The sequence below is a fragment of the Notothenia rossii genome (assembly GCF_949606895.1).
Source record: "Notothenia rossii genome assembly, chromosome: 2".
In the NCBI taxonomy this organism is placed as follows: Eukaryota; Metazoa; Chordata; class Actinopteri; order Perciformes; family Nototheniidae; genus Notothenia; species Notothenia rossii.
In genome coordinates, this window is record NC_136904.1 from 2,183,700 (window position 1) to 2,199,536 (window position 15,837).

At 43.0% G+C, this 15,837-nt stretch overlaps 1 protein-coding gene across 1 annotated transcript; it reads left to right on the forward strand.

Moving 5' to 3' along the window:
- Window positions 1-337: 337 nt before the first annotated feature.
- LOC307026292 (uncharacterized protein) lies at window positions 338-15,486 on the forward strand. Its single transcript, XM_079661578.1, has 16 exons — window positions 338-453; window positions 2,283-2,428; window positions 3,471-3,554; window positions 3,657-3,770; window positions 3,842-3,973; window positions 5,797-5,880; window positions 5,985-6,104; window positions 6,411-6,489; window positions 8,561-8,786; window positions 8,955-10,755; window positions 10,857-11,030; window positions 11,121-11,294; window positions 11,385-11,558; window positions 12,100-12,273; window positions 12,649-12,695; window positions 12,816-15,486. The coding sequence occupies exons 3-16, from the start codon at window positions 3,535-3,537 to the stop codon at window positions 13,358-13,360; spliced, it is 3,864 nt and encodes a 1,287-aa protein (XP_079517704.1). The 5' UTR covers window positions 338-453; window positions 2,283-2,428; window positions 3,471-3,534; the 3' UTR covers window positions 13,361-15,486.
- The last annotated feature ends 351 nt before the right edge of the window (window positions 15,487-15,837 follow it).

Below are 15,837 nucleotides of genomic sequence, written 5' to 3' on the forward strand. Positions count from 1 at the left end.
TCTGTTCTTCTCTCACAAGCTATTTCTCACAACAGGTAGCAGTAACATGTCCTAAATGAGTCGTAAATGGTGTTAGAGCTATTTATTGTTGCTAATGTATTTCCGAGCAGGTGTGTTTAAAAGAATCCTATATGTTCTAATCAGACAGATATACACCTGATCAACACGGCTGCTTCATCACATCTCAATGTCACTGCTGACTGTGTTTCATTAGATTGTCAGTTAGCCCCATCTAGTGGACATTTAGTAGAACTGCATCACCTCTCACTGGTTTCTTGCTCTTGTTGGACAGGTTTCCACGTGACTCTGATGTGTTTTTACACTCTGAAGTTATGAGGGAGTGACGGCGTCCTCAGATCAGATGTACGCAGACACAGGACTGATGAGGATGACATGAGCAGAGTTTATTCCACACACGCAGGCGTCTACATTGACCTGAAGGGAATTCAACAGGTGAGAATATGATTTTTAAAATGTGGGTTTATACATTTTGGGATAAAAACAACCAAGTAGTTACCTGAGCTAACCACAGAGATGTGTTGACTAAAACTTAGTTCATTGATGAGAATCCTTCCAGAGGAATCTGTAGAGGTTTGATCATCAGGATCACTTTGATCACATTGTTCTGTATCTCTGTTTAAATGGACAGGACTAATGTTTCTTGATGCTGATTCTATATACACATAAAGTATTGTGGAGAATTTCCCTCGGAGTTAAAGAATGATATAAAAAAGACTTCCTTGTAATGGTGCCAGCTTTAGACAGCAGTTTGATTGTAATCTGAGATCATCAGTGCTGTGAGGGAGTGTCAAACCCGGATTGACGTGACTGAGGTGCTTTTGTTTATTTGTAATCTTTGAAGAGTAAACACACCAGGAATGATGTACAACCTCTTTGTGGTCTCTTCACATTCACTGCGTGTTTAGGGCCTTTGTCTCTTTACTGATACTGCAGTCAGAGACGCTCCAGTGGATGTTAGCTGGACTTTGTATTTGAAACTGTTTGATGGAGCGTTGAGTTTTCTGACTGGATGTTTGTGATAGCGTGAGATACGTTAGTGGAGGGCTCCGTCTTCTGTTCTCAGCGTCTGAACTGCAGCATCGTAACTTAAAATGACGGCAGCACTGATCCAGGTTCTCTGTAACTGTCCAGGTCTGTTTAAATTGTATTTCCCATCAACCAGTCTCTAAATACAGCCAGAGCCCATTCCCTTTAAACTCTAGTGTTCTTCTTCTCTGTTTATTTACTTTAAAATATCATATTCTCAAAGTATTCCCTGGTGTTTTCTGACAGTTAGAATGTCTTTAAACTAAGTTAAACTGACCAGATCGATTTGACAGCACAGGGTCCCTTGATCAGAGCATCTTTAGCAACTAACTACTAAACAGAGATAAGACCCACCAATCAGAATCCAGTATTTAACGTGACCATTCAAAAAGGCCAGTTCTATCATCTGACGGTATGAGCAGAACGTAGATAACTTGCTGTTCTCACTGCAATGTGTGTGCGACACAACTATTAGGCCAAGACGCTGCAGGCGGCTCAGTCGGCTCTGTTGTTGTTTCTGATGTTGGTTTCCAGGGGAATTCCACGGTGATCAGTCCTGTTGTTTATTATCATTTGATGTCTCGTGCTTTTGACAGTTTGACTGATAATGTTTCAGCGTGAATATCAGAAGATGTAAGTCACAAATCGTTTTAGAACAATGCGTTTGATCAAAAAGGTTCACTAAAACTTAATCCAAAAATAATTTGTCCAAAAATAAATACTTAAACTCGCAATGTCCAACTTGGCCAATCAAAATAACAACAAAAATATGCATTTTTGTTTGTAACAAAGCCTTTTGCTAGAACTTTAACCATCCTCTTGTTGCCTTGTCTACTTAATGTTTAATGTTTTTATTCAGATTTTTACTCTGTAGCACTTTGAGTTTTGTTTATTAAAATGAAAAGTGTGATTATAAATATGTATTGTGTTATTGTTGTAGAATCCATAGTTACAATTTTCTTGACTTTAACCTTGATAAAATCGCAGTAAAAGAACACATCTGTGTCTTCAGGCGTCAGCAGAGAGGACGGAGATCAGTCAATACTGTGAGTCTGTGGGAAACTTCATCACAGCTACACTAGGATGCTAATGAGATCACATCAACTGTCAGAGTGAACATTTGTAAATTAGTGCTGAGCTTTATTTCATTAGATGGTCAGTTAGCACCATCTAGTGGACGGCTAGTAGAACTACACCATATCTCAAATCTCAGTTTTCTTGTGCTTGTTGGACAGGTTTCTTGTGACTCATGTGTTTTGATGCTCTGAAGTTATGAGGGTGTGACGGCGTCCTCAGATCAGATGCAGGCAGAGACAGGACTGATGAGCAGAGATACATGAAGCATGAAGGTGTTTCAATTGACCTGAAGGGAATTCAGAAGGTAAGAATATTGAATAATTGGATAATTCCAACAAAGAAGTAACCTAACCTGACAAAGTATTTGTGTTTCCTAAAACTCAGTTCATCAGGTGAGAAACCTTCCAGAGGAACCTGTAGATGTTTGATCACCAGGATCACTTGTTCTGTATCACTGTTTAAATGTTTCTTGCTGCTAAATATCTCTTCTAAAGTATTGTGGAGAATGTTTTTCAAGAAAGACTTCCTTGTAAAGGTGACAGATTGTAATCTGAGTAAGCATCCTTAGTGCTGGGAGGAAATGTAAGAACCGGACTGACGGCTCGGATCAACGGGACTGAGGTGTTTTTATTTCTTTATCTTTGAAGTGTACACACCAGGCAGGTTATAAAACATTCTTTGAGGTCTCTCCACAGTCACTGTGTGTAGAGGGTCTTTATGTCTTCAATGATACTGCAGTCAGAGACGCTCCAGTGGAGTCTCATGTCAGCTGGACTTTGGATCTGAAATCCTCTCCTATCCAAGTCAGTTCATTGTGGGTGTACTTCAACACATTGTCACAACCTAACACCTATATGCTCAACATACAGTTTGTCTGGGTGAATCTGGGGGCTGTGCAGCACGTGTTGGGGTCCCTGCATCCTGTCTAGGACTCCAGAATACCAGGATGTTCAACTGTAGCTGGTTGCATTTTGTAGTTTGTAAACCAGCATGCTTTTTCTGGCTACTCTGACCCACAATCCTTTGCAGTGCATACAAAAGTGGGTAAAGGTGCAATGTTTTGAAGAAGTTGTATATCCCAATGGAATGCCTATTGTATGCAAGAGAACAAACTCTGTACCCTTAACCCTAACCCTTACCTTCACAGCAGATAACCCACTCGTCCTTTGACTTCTCTCATTCTCGATATTGCTGATGAACACACTTCATTGTAAATCTCCATAGATAAATACATTGTGTTTGATTTAGTATCAGCTCACACAGACTCCCTTCTTGTTCATTCCCAGATCCAGTGTGTGACAGAGAGGAAGGAGCAGTAATGAGCATGTTGTCGTGTTTGTGTTTAGGAACGACACCACAACAGATCCTCCAGGAATCTACAGAGGACGTTTGAGCCTGCCAACCTGCGAGATGGAAACCACTGATCCAAAGTTAGTATTTATCTTATCAGTATTAACATATTCAAAAGTCTGCATCATTTTCAGCAGAGTTTCAGTGCACCTTTACATTTATCATGTTTTTGATTCTAACAGGATCCACCCTGAGAGACCAGACCCTCCTGAACCCAGCTGTGTGTCCATGAAGTGTGGAAACTCTATGCCTCACCCTATTACGTTTGAAGATGGAGAGCATGATGATAGTCCAAGGTAAGAAGAATTAAAACGCTTGAAATTCAACCTAATTATCAACAACGTTTTATCTTCTGAACATTCATCAGTGATTGTGTTTCTATCAGGATCCACCATGAAAGACCAGACTCTCCTGAACCCAGCTGTGTGTCCATGAAGAGTGACTGGTCTATGCCTCACCCTCTAACGTTTGGAGATGGAGAGCAGAGTGATGGACCAAGGTATCAATTCAAGTTATTTTTGTTGTTCACTTTTAAAACTTTTGAATTTCTACCTCATTCTCAGCTGAATTTTATTTGCTGCACATTGTAAAGGAGTTCTTGAAGCAAAGAACTGAACCATCAGGAGAACACAGCAGAGCTTCAAACTGATGTCAGTCACTGAAGATTTATTGCACTTCTGACAGCCTGACACAATCACCACATTCAAAACTGTCCTGTTCGGATCAGCCTACTCACTTTAGTCCTCCGGTTTGTTTATCAAAGCTACTTCCTGTCCCCCGTCTGCTTTTCATTGATGTCTCTTTTTCTGTTAGCCCAGCCTGAATTTTATATTTGGTTGTTTTCCCTAATTGAGTGTTTCTTTTATGCATTGTACAGTAAGGTGTTCTTTGGTGTCTTGAAAGGATCCTCGAAATATACAAATGTATTGTTATTATTATTTATTCGTCAGATGTTTACTCTCTGACTCATGGCATATATTGAGTCCTATCAGTATCTGAATGAGAGAATGTTAACAACCTTTCTTTATGCATATTAAGAAGTAAGAAAGGGGTCATCTCTTAACACAGCTGATGAAGAGAGTGGACCCGAACACCCTGTATGTAATGTAAATGTGTAGGGGGGGGTACAGTGGGTGTTCATTGAAAATGTGCTAAGGCCATTGAGTGTGAGTTTGAAAAGATAATTTATCATATCATTTTTCTTTAGATAAATAATGAAAACGGGTCCCACGGACCCGAACACCATACAAGTGTTAATGATACTGTCCTGATCACAGGTACAGATCAGAACCCAATAGCACGACTCAGATACAACCAGTTTTTAGCAATGTTCAGTTTATTCAGGTCAGGGACAGGCAGGGTCAAAACCAGGAAATCCATCAGACAGGCAACCAGAACCAGACAGGGAGCAGGCAGGAACTCGAGATCCGTAAACAGGCAGGCAGGGGTCAAAAACCGGGCAGGACAAAAATCTAGGCTAGAGAATAACACTCACTGGAGAGCTTGGCGGAAACGACAAGACAATCTGGCAAAGGACAAGTGATCGTGAGGTGGTATAAATACTGTGGAGTGATGAGGGAATGAGTAACAGGTGAGGGGAAGGGCTGGAGAGACCAGGTGAGGGAAGCGAGCTGATTACAAGGGCCTGGAGGAAGGCGGGATCTGAAATGACAGGAGAGTTAAGATGAGCCACCAAACAAACAATAATAGAAGTGTCTAACTTGTGATAGATACTGCATATAGAGACGCTCCAGTGGAGTCTCATGTCAGCTGGACTTTGGATCTGAAATCCTCTCCTATCCAAGTCAGTTCATTGTGGGTGTACTTCAACACGTTGTCACAACCTAACACCTATATGTTCAACATACTGTTTTTCTGGGTGAATCTGGGGGCTGTGCAGCACGTGTTGGGGTCCCTGCATCCTGTCTAGGACTCCAGAATACCAGGATGTTCAACTGCAGCTGGTTGCATTTTGTAGTTTGTAAACCAGCATGCCTTTCTTGCTATTCTGACCCACAATCCTTTGCAGTGGATAAACAAGTGGGTCGTATGTCCCAATGGAATGCCTAGTGTATGCAAGAGAACAAACTCTGTAACCTTAACCCTAACCCTTACCTTCACAGCAGATATCCCGCTCGTCCTTTAACTTCTCTCATTCTTGATATAGCTGATGAACACACTTCATTGTAAATCTCCATAGATAAATACATTGTGTTTGATTTAGTATCAGCTCACACAGACTCCCTTCTTGTTCATTCCCAGGTCCAGTGTGTCACAGAGAGGAAGGAGCAGTAATGAGCATGTTGTTGTGTTTGTGTTTAGGAACGACACCACAACAGATCCTCCAGGAATCTACAGAGGACGTTTGAGCCTGCCAACCTGCAAGATGGAAACCACTGATCCAAAGTTACTATTTATCTTATCAGTATTAACATATTCAAAAGTCTGCATCATTTTCAGCAGAGTTTCAGTGCACCTTTACATTTATCATGTTTTTGTGTTTCTATCAGGATCCAGCATGAGGGACCAGACTCTCCTGGACCTGGACCCAGTGGTGTGTCCTTGAAGAGTGGAAACTCTACGCCTCGACCTATTTGGTTTAAAGATGGAGAGCATGATGATAGTCCAAGGTAAGAATTAAAGTAAAAGTCATTTTTCTTTTTTTCTATTAAAACGCCTGAAATTCAACCTAATTATCAACAACGTTTTATCTTCTGAACATTCATCAGTGATTGTGTTTCTATCAGGATCCACCATCTGAGACCAGTCCACCGCACACTAAATTATTCTTAAATGGTATTTTACTTAGAAAAATGAAATGACCATGTACATCTTTTTTTAAGCTGTATGTCCGGTTTGAATGAGGATCTTCTAACACAGCACATGCAACTCTTAGTTTCTGTATTTGTTTTAAAATCCTCCTCTTTGCTCCACAGAGCTCATCAGCAGAGATCAGAGAGTCCTGGTGGTCAGTCTGCCCAGCAGCATCAAACTGACCTGGACTCCATATTTATGGTGAGTGTGTCCCTCCAGTTAAAAACACAAGGAACAATATCTTGAGTAAATAACTGTTTCATCCAGACCGCACCAACCCGTGAGAGCTGGGGTTAGAACAGCGTTTCTCAAAGTGTGGGGCCCGCAGAGTTATTTTTTAATACACTTTTTGGACTTCAGGCCGGAATCGAACCTGGGGCCTCGCCGGCGGTAGTGGACTGTTTACAGCCGGAGACTCGCAACGGCGGTGGAATTTCACAGCGCCGCTGCGCCGGAGCCTCGCAACGGCGGGTGTTTACGGCGGCGGATGCGGTACCGGCGCAGCGGCGCTGTGAAAGTCCACGGCCCACCTACTATATGCCAGCGGCTCAACATTGAGCATGACTTGAGAGTGGCATTATCAAGCCTGTAACCGCGTTTTGAAAAGATGTGTAAGCTTGGCCTACCCTTTTATTGGAGCGATGAGCTTCAGTGCTTCAGAGCTTTTAAAGGCCCACCTGTTCAAAGTTGGGAATGACAGAAAAAGTTTGAGAACCACTGGGTGAGAAGGAGTGAAATAAAAATAAACAATAAATGAAATGCATGTTTTTCAAAGACACATTTATACCATTATTACGCAAACACACGAACACACACACCTTTCACAGCTTAGACGTGAAAATGTCACGTTGGTCCACGCTGGGAGACGTCAGGATGACACAATATCACCCCCTCAAAACGTCACACAGTTACACGGGATTGTTAACATGGCCCACCATTGGAGAAATACCCGGATGTTGACGAGCAAGCCTCTATCACGACATTTGGTTCACTTTGACACAACTCTTTGTGGAGAATACGATGATTTGTTCAGGTCTCGCAGAGGAATATACTACGTATGTTACTAAAGAGGTTTTAGATTGACCAGTGTCCATGTGAAGTTATCGTAATTTCTCGCCGTGAAAACAGTATTTCCGGTGTCTGCGTTTCTATAGTAACTTGGTTGTTAGGGATGCAGCTCTCGCTGCATACACCCGGAAATGAGTAATCTTGTCACTGTTGATTGATTTCAGTGATATCTGCACTACTCAACTAAAGAACACCAGTTTGTCATTGTTCATTACACAACATTCATCGGTTTGAATTGGTTGCAGTGCTCTTGTGTTTTTTCTTTTCAATTCTGAGAGACACATTTATTTTTTCAACGTTTTGGAAAGCCGGAAACATCTAATTACCCATAATCCTCAGCTCTCATTGAAGCCCGGTAATTGGATGTTTTAGCCGCAATGCACGTTGGGATATGGTGTTTATTAAATGTGAAATCCGAAAACATTTAATAATAATAAATACTTTATTCCGAGTGTGCTTGCTTTTCTCTTTGAAAGTCATCACATAACTGCATCGTAATACACGGTTCGGCTGCATTAAATATTACACATCTGCCGTAGTTCTCTATTTATAGAACCCTGATGAGAAGACTTCTAGACAAACAGGAAGAAATGCCACTGGAACTGAATATGTGACGTGGATCATAAATATATCAGCAATTAAACAACATCTTCAATTTCTCTTCACACAATACGTCTTCTGGCAGGATCAATACTAATTCGGCAGACTTTTATATTTGATCAAATCGGTAGATAGGCTTTTAAAAACCCTTATCAGCACACCTCTTTGCATACCAAAAAGAAACTACAAATATGGTGTCGTTTTGCATCACTGTACAAAGCTGATGGGAGTTATAGTTTTAAAAGAAACTATTGATTTTCTTTTGATCAAGGAATGAATACTGAGTTGAGAGAATAGTCAGGAGTTTTAGGTGATGGGAGACACATCTATGGATTCAGAATTGCAATATTTAACTGTAAAAATAATGTTTTCTCCCTATTTTAGAATCATATTAAGGCATTTGTTATTATGTAATTGTATTAATTGGTTACGGACAGTGAAGCATCAAGTCACACCTCGGTGCTGGATACCAAATGGTCAAAGTTCCTTTCTCGCGTTACAACGTATTCAGCATTTATCTCTTATTTAGAGGAAGTTAGCCGTTACTCTGAGGGGTCGGAGCCGTCTCCATGTCTGATTCACGCTACATTTTATTCTGTTCCAGCTGCTGGAGGACCACATCGTCAGTTTTGTGAAGAACGAGCTGAAGAAGATCCAGACAGTCCTGACTTCAGATTACCCAGAATGCTTAGAGAGTCAGAAAGAGGATGAGGAGGTGCTGGACGGTGAGGATGAAGAGCAGAGGAGCAGCAGAGAGGCATTTCTGAACATCTCACTGCACTTCCTGAGGAGCATGGAGCAGGAGGAGCTGGCTGACCGTCTGCAGAGCAGTAAGAGGGTTCAACACATTGAACGTGTCATTTTTTACTTCTAAATAAAATAAAATATTAATTAATCATCAATATAATTTGTATCACATCCGTGATTTATTCTGTGCTGGAAACATTGGCAGACTATTTCAATTGATATGGTGAATGGGTTTGTGTTTGTCCACTCAGGAACTGCTGCTGCAGTCTGCAGACGTAAACTCAAATCCACCCTGAAGGAGAAGTTCCAGTGTGTGTTTGAGGGCATCGCTAAAGCAGGAAACCCAACCCTTCTGAACCAGATCTATACAGAGCTCTACATCACAGAGGGGGGGTCTGCAGAGGTCAACAAGGAACATGAGGTCAGACAGATTGAAACAGCATCCAGGAAACCAGACAGACCAGAAACAACCATCAGACAAGAAGACCTCTTTAAAGCCTCACCTGGAAGAGATGCACCAATCAGAGCAGTGCTGACAAAGGGCGTGGCTGGCATTGGGAAAACAGTCTTAACACAGAAGTTCACTCTGGACTGGGCTGAAGGCAAAGCCAACCAGGACATCAAGTTCATATTTCCATTCACCTTCAGAGAGCTGAATGTGGTGAGAGAGAACAAGTACAGCTTGGTGGAACTTGTTCATCACTTCTTCTCTGAAACCAGAGACGCAGGAATCTGCAGGTTTGATCAGTTCCCGGTTGTGTTCATCTTTGACGGTCTGGATGAGAGTCGACTTCCTCTGGACTTCCTCAACACTGAGATCCTGACTGATGTCACAGAGTCCACCTCAGTGGATGTGCTGCTGACAAACCTCATCAGGGGGAAGCTGCTTCCCTCTGCTCGCCTCTGGATAACCACACGACCTGCAGCAGCCAATCAGATCCCTCCTGAGTGTGTGGACATGGTGACAGAGGTCCGAGGGTTCACTGACCCACAGAAGGAGGAGTACTTCAGGAAGAGACTCAGAGATCAGGAGCAGGCCGGCACCATCATCTCCCACATCAAGACCTCACGAAGCCTCCACATCATGTGCCACATCCCAGTCTTCTGCTGGATCTCTGCTTCAGTTCTGGAGGAGGTGTTGAAAACCAGAGAGGGGGGAGAGCTGCCCAAGACCCTGACTGAGATGTACATCCACTTCCTGGTGGTTCAGTCCAAAGTGAAAAACATCAAGTATGATGGAGGAGCTGAGACAGATCCACACTGGAGTCCAGAGAGCAGGAAGATGATGGAGGCTCTGGGGAAACTGGCTTTTGAGCAGCTGCAGAAAGGCAACCTGATCTTCTATGAGTCCGACCTGACAGAGTGTGGCATCGATATCAGAGCAGCCTCAGTGTACTCAGGAGTGTTCACACAGGTCTTTAGAGAGGAGAGAGGACTGTACCAGAGGGACAAGGTGTTCTGCTTCGTCCATCTGAGCGTTCAGGAGTTTCTGGCTGCTCTTCATGTCCATCTGACCTTCATCACCTCTGGAGTCAACCTGCTGGCAGAGAAACAACCCTCCTCTCAACGGCGTAAAGATTACGATGGCAAATTAATACGTTTCTACCAGAGTGCTGTGGACCAGGCCTTACAGAGTCCAAACGGACACCTGGACTTGTTCCTCCGGTTCCTCCTGGGTCTTTCTCTGCAGACCAATCAGGAACTCCTACGAGGCCTGCTGACACAGACAGGAAGTGGCTCAGAGACCAATCAGGAAACAGTCCAGTACATCAAGAAGAAGATAGATGAGGATCTGTCTGCAGAGAGAAGCATCAACCTGTTCCACTGTCTGAATGAACTGAATGATGGTTCTCTAGTGGAGCAGATCCAACAGTCCCTGAGTTCAGGAAGTCTCTCCACAGATAAACTGTCTCCTGCTCAGTGGTCAGCTCTGGTCTTCATCTTACTGTCATCAGGAGAAGATCTGGACGTGTTTGACCTGAAGAGATACTCTGCTTCAGAGGAGGCTCTTCTGAGGCTGCTGCCAGTGGTCAAAGCCTCCAGGAAAGCCAAGTAGGTGGAAGGATGAAAGGAATACAAACATCATCAAATGTGTTTATGTGTCATGGAGGAGAAATAATACTTTATTTATTTTATTTATTTAAATCCTTCAGGCTGAGCGGCTGTAACCTGTCAGAGAGAAGCTGTGCAGCTCTGTCCTCAGTCCTCAGCTCCCAGTCCTCTAGTCTGAGAGATCTGGACCTGAGTAACAACGACCTGCAGGATCCAGGAGTGAAGAACCTGTGTGCTGGACTAGAGAGTCCTCACTGTGAACTGGAAACTATTAGGTAGGTGTAACATGGTTTAAAGTCAGGGTCCTCTGAGCTCTCTCTTTCATGTATTACTTGTTTTTTGGTCTGATGAAAATCCTCTTTCAGGCTGAGCAGCTGTAACCTGTCAGAGAGAAGCTGTGCAGCTCTGTCCTCAGTCCTCAGCTCCCAGTCCTCTAGACTGAGAGATCTGGACCTGAGTAACAACGACCTGCAGGATTCAGGAGTGAAGAACCTTTCTGATGGACTAGAGAGTCCACACTGTGAACTGGAAACTATTAGGTAGGTGTAACATGGTTTAAAGTCAGGGTCCTCTGAGCTCTCTCTTTCATGTATTACTTGTTTTTTGGTCTGATGAAAATCCTCTTTCAGGCTGAGCAGCTGTAACCTGTCAGAGAGAAGCTGTGCAGCTCTGTCCTCAGTCCTCAGCTCCCAGTCCTCTAGTCTGAGAGATCTGGACCTGAGTAACAACGACCTGCAGGATTCAGGAGTGAAGCTGTTGTCTGCTGGACTAGAGAGTCCACACTGTGAACTGGAAACTCTCAGGTCAGGATTCTGCAGTTTATTTTAAGTTTACCCCGTAAGATTTGATTGGCTTCATATATTTAATTATTCAAATGACTTATTAAAGAGACTCTTTGGACTAAGGGGACCAATATTCAATGGTTCTGGTGTTCTCACTAATCGAGACTTTCAGGTTAGATGAGAAGATTATTCATTTTTTACACAGTAATTATTAATGCTGTTCTTATTTGTTTAAATGATGACGCCCCCATGGGACTATATATCTTGTTTTTTATTTCAAACGATGTATCCCATATCACTCTGAAAAGCTTATTGAATTAGTGTGTGTTGGACTGGATTGGTAACTGTGTGTGTGTGTGTGTGTGTGTGTGTGTGTGTGTGTGTGTGTGTGTGTGTGTGTGTGTGTGTGTGTGTGTGTGTGTGTGTGTGTGTGTGTGTGTGTGTGTGTGTGTGTGTGTGTGTGTGTGTGTGTGTGTGTGTGTGTGTGTGTGTGTGTGTGTGTGTGTGTGTGTGTGTGTGTGTGTGTGTGTGTGTGTGTGTGTGTGTGTGTGTGTGTGTGTAGGCTCTCAGGTTGTCTGGTCACAGAGGAAGGCTGTGCTTCTCTGACTTCAGCTCTGGTCTCTAACCCCTCCCATCTGAGAGAGCTGGACCTGAGCTACAATCATCCAGGAGACTCAGGAGAGAAGCTGCTCTCTGTTCTACAGGAGGCTCCAGACTGGAGACTGGAGACTCTCAGGTACGGACCGACCGTCAGCATGAAGAACTTCTTGTTTCTCTTAATTCTGTTCAGAGAAGTTTTAAAGCCTGAGAAAGGAAACACACGGATCCCTTCAAATCTTATTGAATGGAAACATTTATAAGTAACATTAACATTGAGGAAGTAAAATCATTCTCATTATTTATCAGGGATGTGTTGGTTCTCTACTTCGGTCCTTCTGTTTCGGACATTAATAGTGATCATTTGATTTTTATTCTAGAACCACCAGCAGGATCAAACCTCTGATGTTTAGGGAAATATCTGAACTTTAGTGCAACACACGAGAACACCTGTTCTCACACCTATAAGATTTATAATGCATTAGAAACTCATCCTGACTGTTTCTTTCTCCAGAGTGGACCATGGTGGAGAGAGGTGGTTAAAACCAGGTCTGAGGAAGTGTAAGTGTGGATTCATGTTGACTTATGATGACAAAGAAGTAAACAACATCAGTACACAAACACAGAATAAAGCTTTCATATTGTCTGATGATAAACTGCTGCTGTGTGTCTCTCCATCAGATTCCTGTGAACTCACACTGGACCCAGACACAGCACACAGAAACCTCAACCTGTCTGACAACAACAGGGAGGTGACACGTGTGATGGAGGAGCAGGAATATCCTGATCATCCAGAGAGGTTTAGCTTCTATCTTCAGTTGATGTGTAGAGAAGCTCTGACTGGTCGCTGTTACTGGGAGGTCGAGTGGAGAGGAGAGGTTTCTATATCAGTGACTTACAGAGGAATCAAGAGGAGAGGAGGCTGGGGGGACTTTTGGTTTGGAGGGAATGATCAGTCCTGGAGTCTGAGCTGCTCTGATGGTCGTTACTCTGTCTGTCACAATATGAGAAGAACACACATTTCCTCCTCCCCCTCCTCCTCCCCCTCCTCCTCTGGTAGAGTAGCAGTGTATCTGGATCGTCCTGCTGGCTCTCTCTCCTTCTACAGAGTCTCCTCTGACACACTGATCCACCTCCACACCTTCAGAACCACATTCACTGAACCTCTCTACGCTGGGTTTGGGTTCTGGTCACATGACTCCTCAGTGTCTCTGTGTTCTCTGTAGGAGGAGACCACTTCCTGTCCAGTGGTTTGAATGTTGTAGATAGAGAAGGCTTCACCTTGGTTAACACGTGGCTCAATGATTGAGCGTAATTGAGAAAAGGCATTTAGTTATTCTGCTCCATATGTCTGTGTAACGGAGAGGATCTCAGGTGACATAGATCTCAGACTCTGTTACGCTTCAAATGGCTTCCTCACATTAAGCACATTATTTGCACCACATCTGAACATTGGATGAGCATTCCTGGGTCTCAGGAAAATATAGGCAGTTATACAATAAGTAATTGGATAACTGTTACATTAAGATCTGCTGGGGGATGCGTTTTTCTTTCATACATGCATTATATATAGATTATTATATGTTTGTTATTGTTTAACTTGTCTTCATCTTAACTGTAAGCACATGTCTGACTGTAGGACCCAGGGCCGTGGGAAGTAGGGGTGCTAAGGGTGCTGCAGCACCCCCTGGTGGAGGACAGGGAAACTGCACTTCCACAAGATTAAATACAAATATAATCCAAAAAAAAAGAATTTTCAGCCTTGATGTAACAACATTCATAATTAAGTAAAGATAACACCCTTTTCACCCCGGTTACATTTTCCATTTGCCCTGTACGATGGCCGCTGTAAGTGATGAAAGTGGGGGATGTTGGGTTATCAGGTGCCCGCAGCTCACAGCCAGCGTGAGAGAGAGAGATAGAGAGAGGGGGTGCACCGGTACCGGCGGGGAATGTTGTTAGCTTCTGCTGCGCTAACGGATATAAGAAGCTGTTTCTACAATAATGTGGAGGGAGAGTCCTCTCCTGTCAGACTGAGAGGTTCAGTGAGGTAAAGGACTCTGAGGGCTTAGATAGTTCACTTTAGTCAAAGTTATCTCAGTGGGTCTCAAACGTTTTGATCACAATTTATGTAAACAAATATTTCCAAGGCACTCCTTTATAATTATTAGGATAAATAAAAACAGGTTTGAAATCATTCCAATGTATACTATAGGACAGTAAACCAGAAATATTGTTTAAAACTGGAGATATTTAACAATATGCATAAATAAATAAATGTTAACTGATAAAATAAGATATAAATGAACCACAAAAATAAAACAAGTTAGCCTACATTTATTTGTTATTGGCTATGGTAGGTTATTGGAAATGTTCACATACTTATTTGATTATTAAAATGCAAACCGATCTTTTTCATATGGGTGTTTTAGAGTTGTATCCCCTAGATCAGTCTCTAATTGGGCGCTCAAAGTGCACCAGATTGAAGCATTTTACTTTAAAATGTTAAAAAGAATCTTCCCGGATGCCACCCCCGGACCCCCCGAGAGGATGTGAAGTCCACCCCCCAATTAAAACATGTTCAGGCAATACTAAATACATTTGAAGCCTTTTTATATAAGCTGTCCACCATATCAATACGTTTCTCTGTTTGTAGTGTATTGGTCTTTTGTAGAGGTTTTTCATTGCCAGCTAAAATCTTGCCTAGGGCAGCAAATTGGTGAAAACCGGCCCTGGTGTCATCCCCACAGCACCCCCCATTTGAAACATGTTCCCACGGCTATGGTAGCACCATATCAATGGTACCTCCTAAATAGTGGGGCTATAAAAGCTCTTGGTGCCATCGTTGGGTTGGTGCAGGTTGGTTACAGTCGGTGGTGTTGCAGAGTTGAATTGTCCAGAATTGCAGAGTTCAGCAGGCCTGGCTGTTTGCCATTCCCTTGTAAATAGTTGTAAATATAGTGAATTGTATAAATAAATGCCAACGCTGACAATTGTCTGGATGTTCTGCCTCTGCCTCCTTACTATTGGGCGACCGCTCATAGGTCGACCTAACCGTCTGAAACAATCTCCCAGTAAAATGCAATTTAGCCCAAATTAAAAAGTACTTTGAATTGCTTTGTTGTTGAAATGTGATGTAAAGTTAAACTTGCCTTTCCTTTGCTGTAAGAAATGTTAGATCTCTTCCTAAAAATGTGAAATGATCTCTTTGGCGTTGAGCTAGTTGTGTTCAAACCAACGTGACTTATATTCACCTTGATAACGCTTTGTTTGGAGCAGCATCTAATAGCTGCTAATGATCGATGTATTCGTTTTTCAATAAAGGTTTGAAGACAAAACATGTGTTAATGATCTCATGAATCCAAGTAGTGTTTTTTCCACCCAACCCACACATCAGGCCCGTAGCCGCTGTCACTGCGCAGTGAACGATCAGGAGTGAGTGACTGAGAGACCTAGCTGGCAGTTGCTTACAGATGGATGAACAAGCTCCAAAGCCTAAAGGCGTTTTTGTATAGTTTTTGTATACAGTATACAGTATTGTAGCGAGCCCTGGGTTCAGAGGGAGGGGCTTGCACAGGGGGGGGGGGGGGGGGGGGGGTTGGCAGGGAAACAGGGTTCAGGGGATAGGATAGAAAAGGGGGAAGTGACGTCTGACTCAGAGGTCGCGCGGCTGTGGAGAAGAACGTGTTGCCCACATTCTGTT

What these genes read in the sequence shown, in the direction of transcription:
- LOC307026292 (XM_079661578.1), top strand. Translation starts at nt 3,535, where the DNA reads ATGGAAACCACTGATCCAAA. An exon ending in GAGCATGATGATAGTCCAAG is followed by an intron (nt 3,771 to 3,841) that starts GTAAGAAGAATT and finishes AACATTCATCAG; the next exon opens with TGATTGTGTTTCTATCAGGA. An exon ending in TGTGAACTGGAAACTATTAG is followed by an intron (nt 11,031 to 11,120) that starts GTAGGTGTAACA and finishes ATCCTCTTTCAG; the next exon opens with GCTGAGCAGCTGTAACCTGT.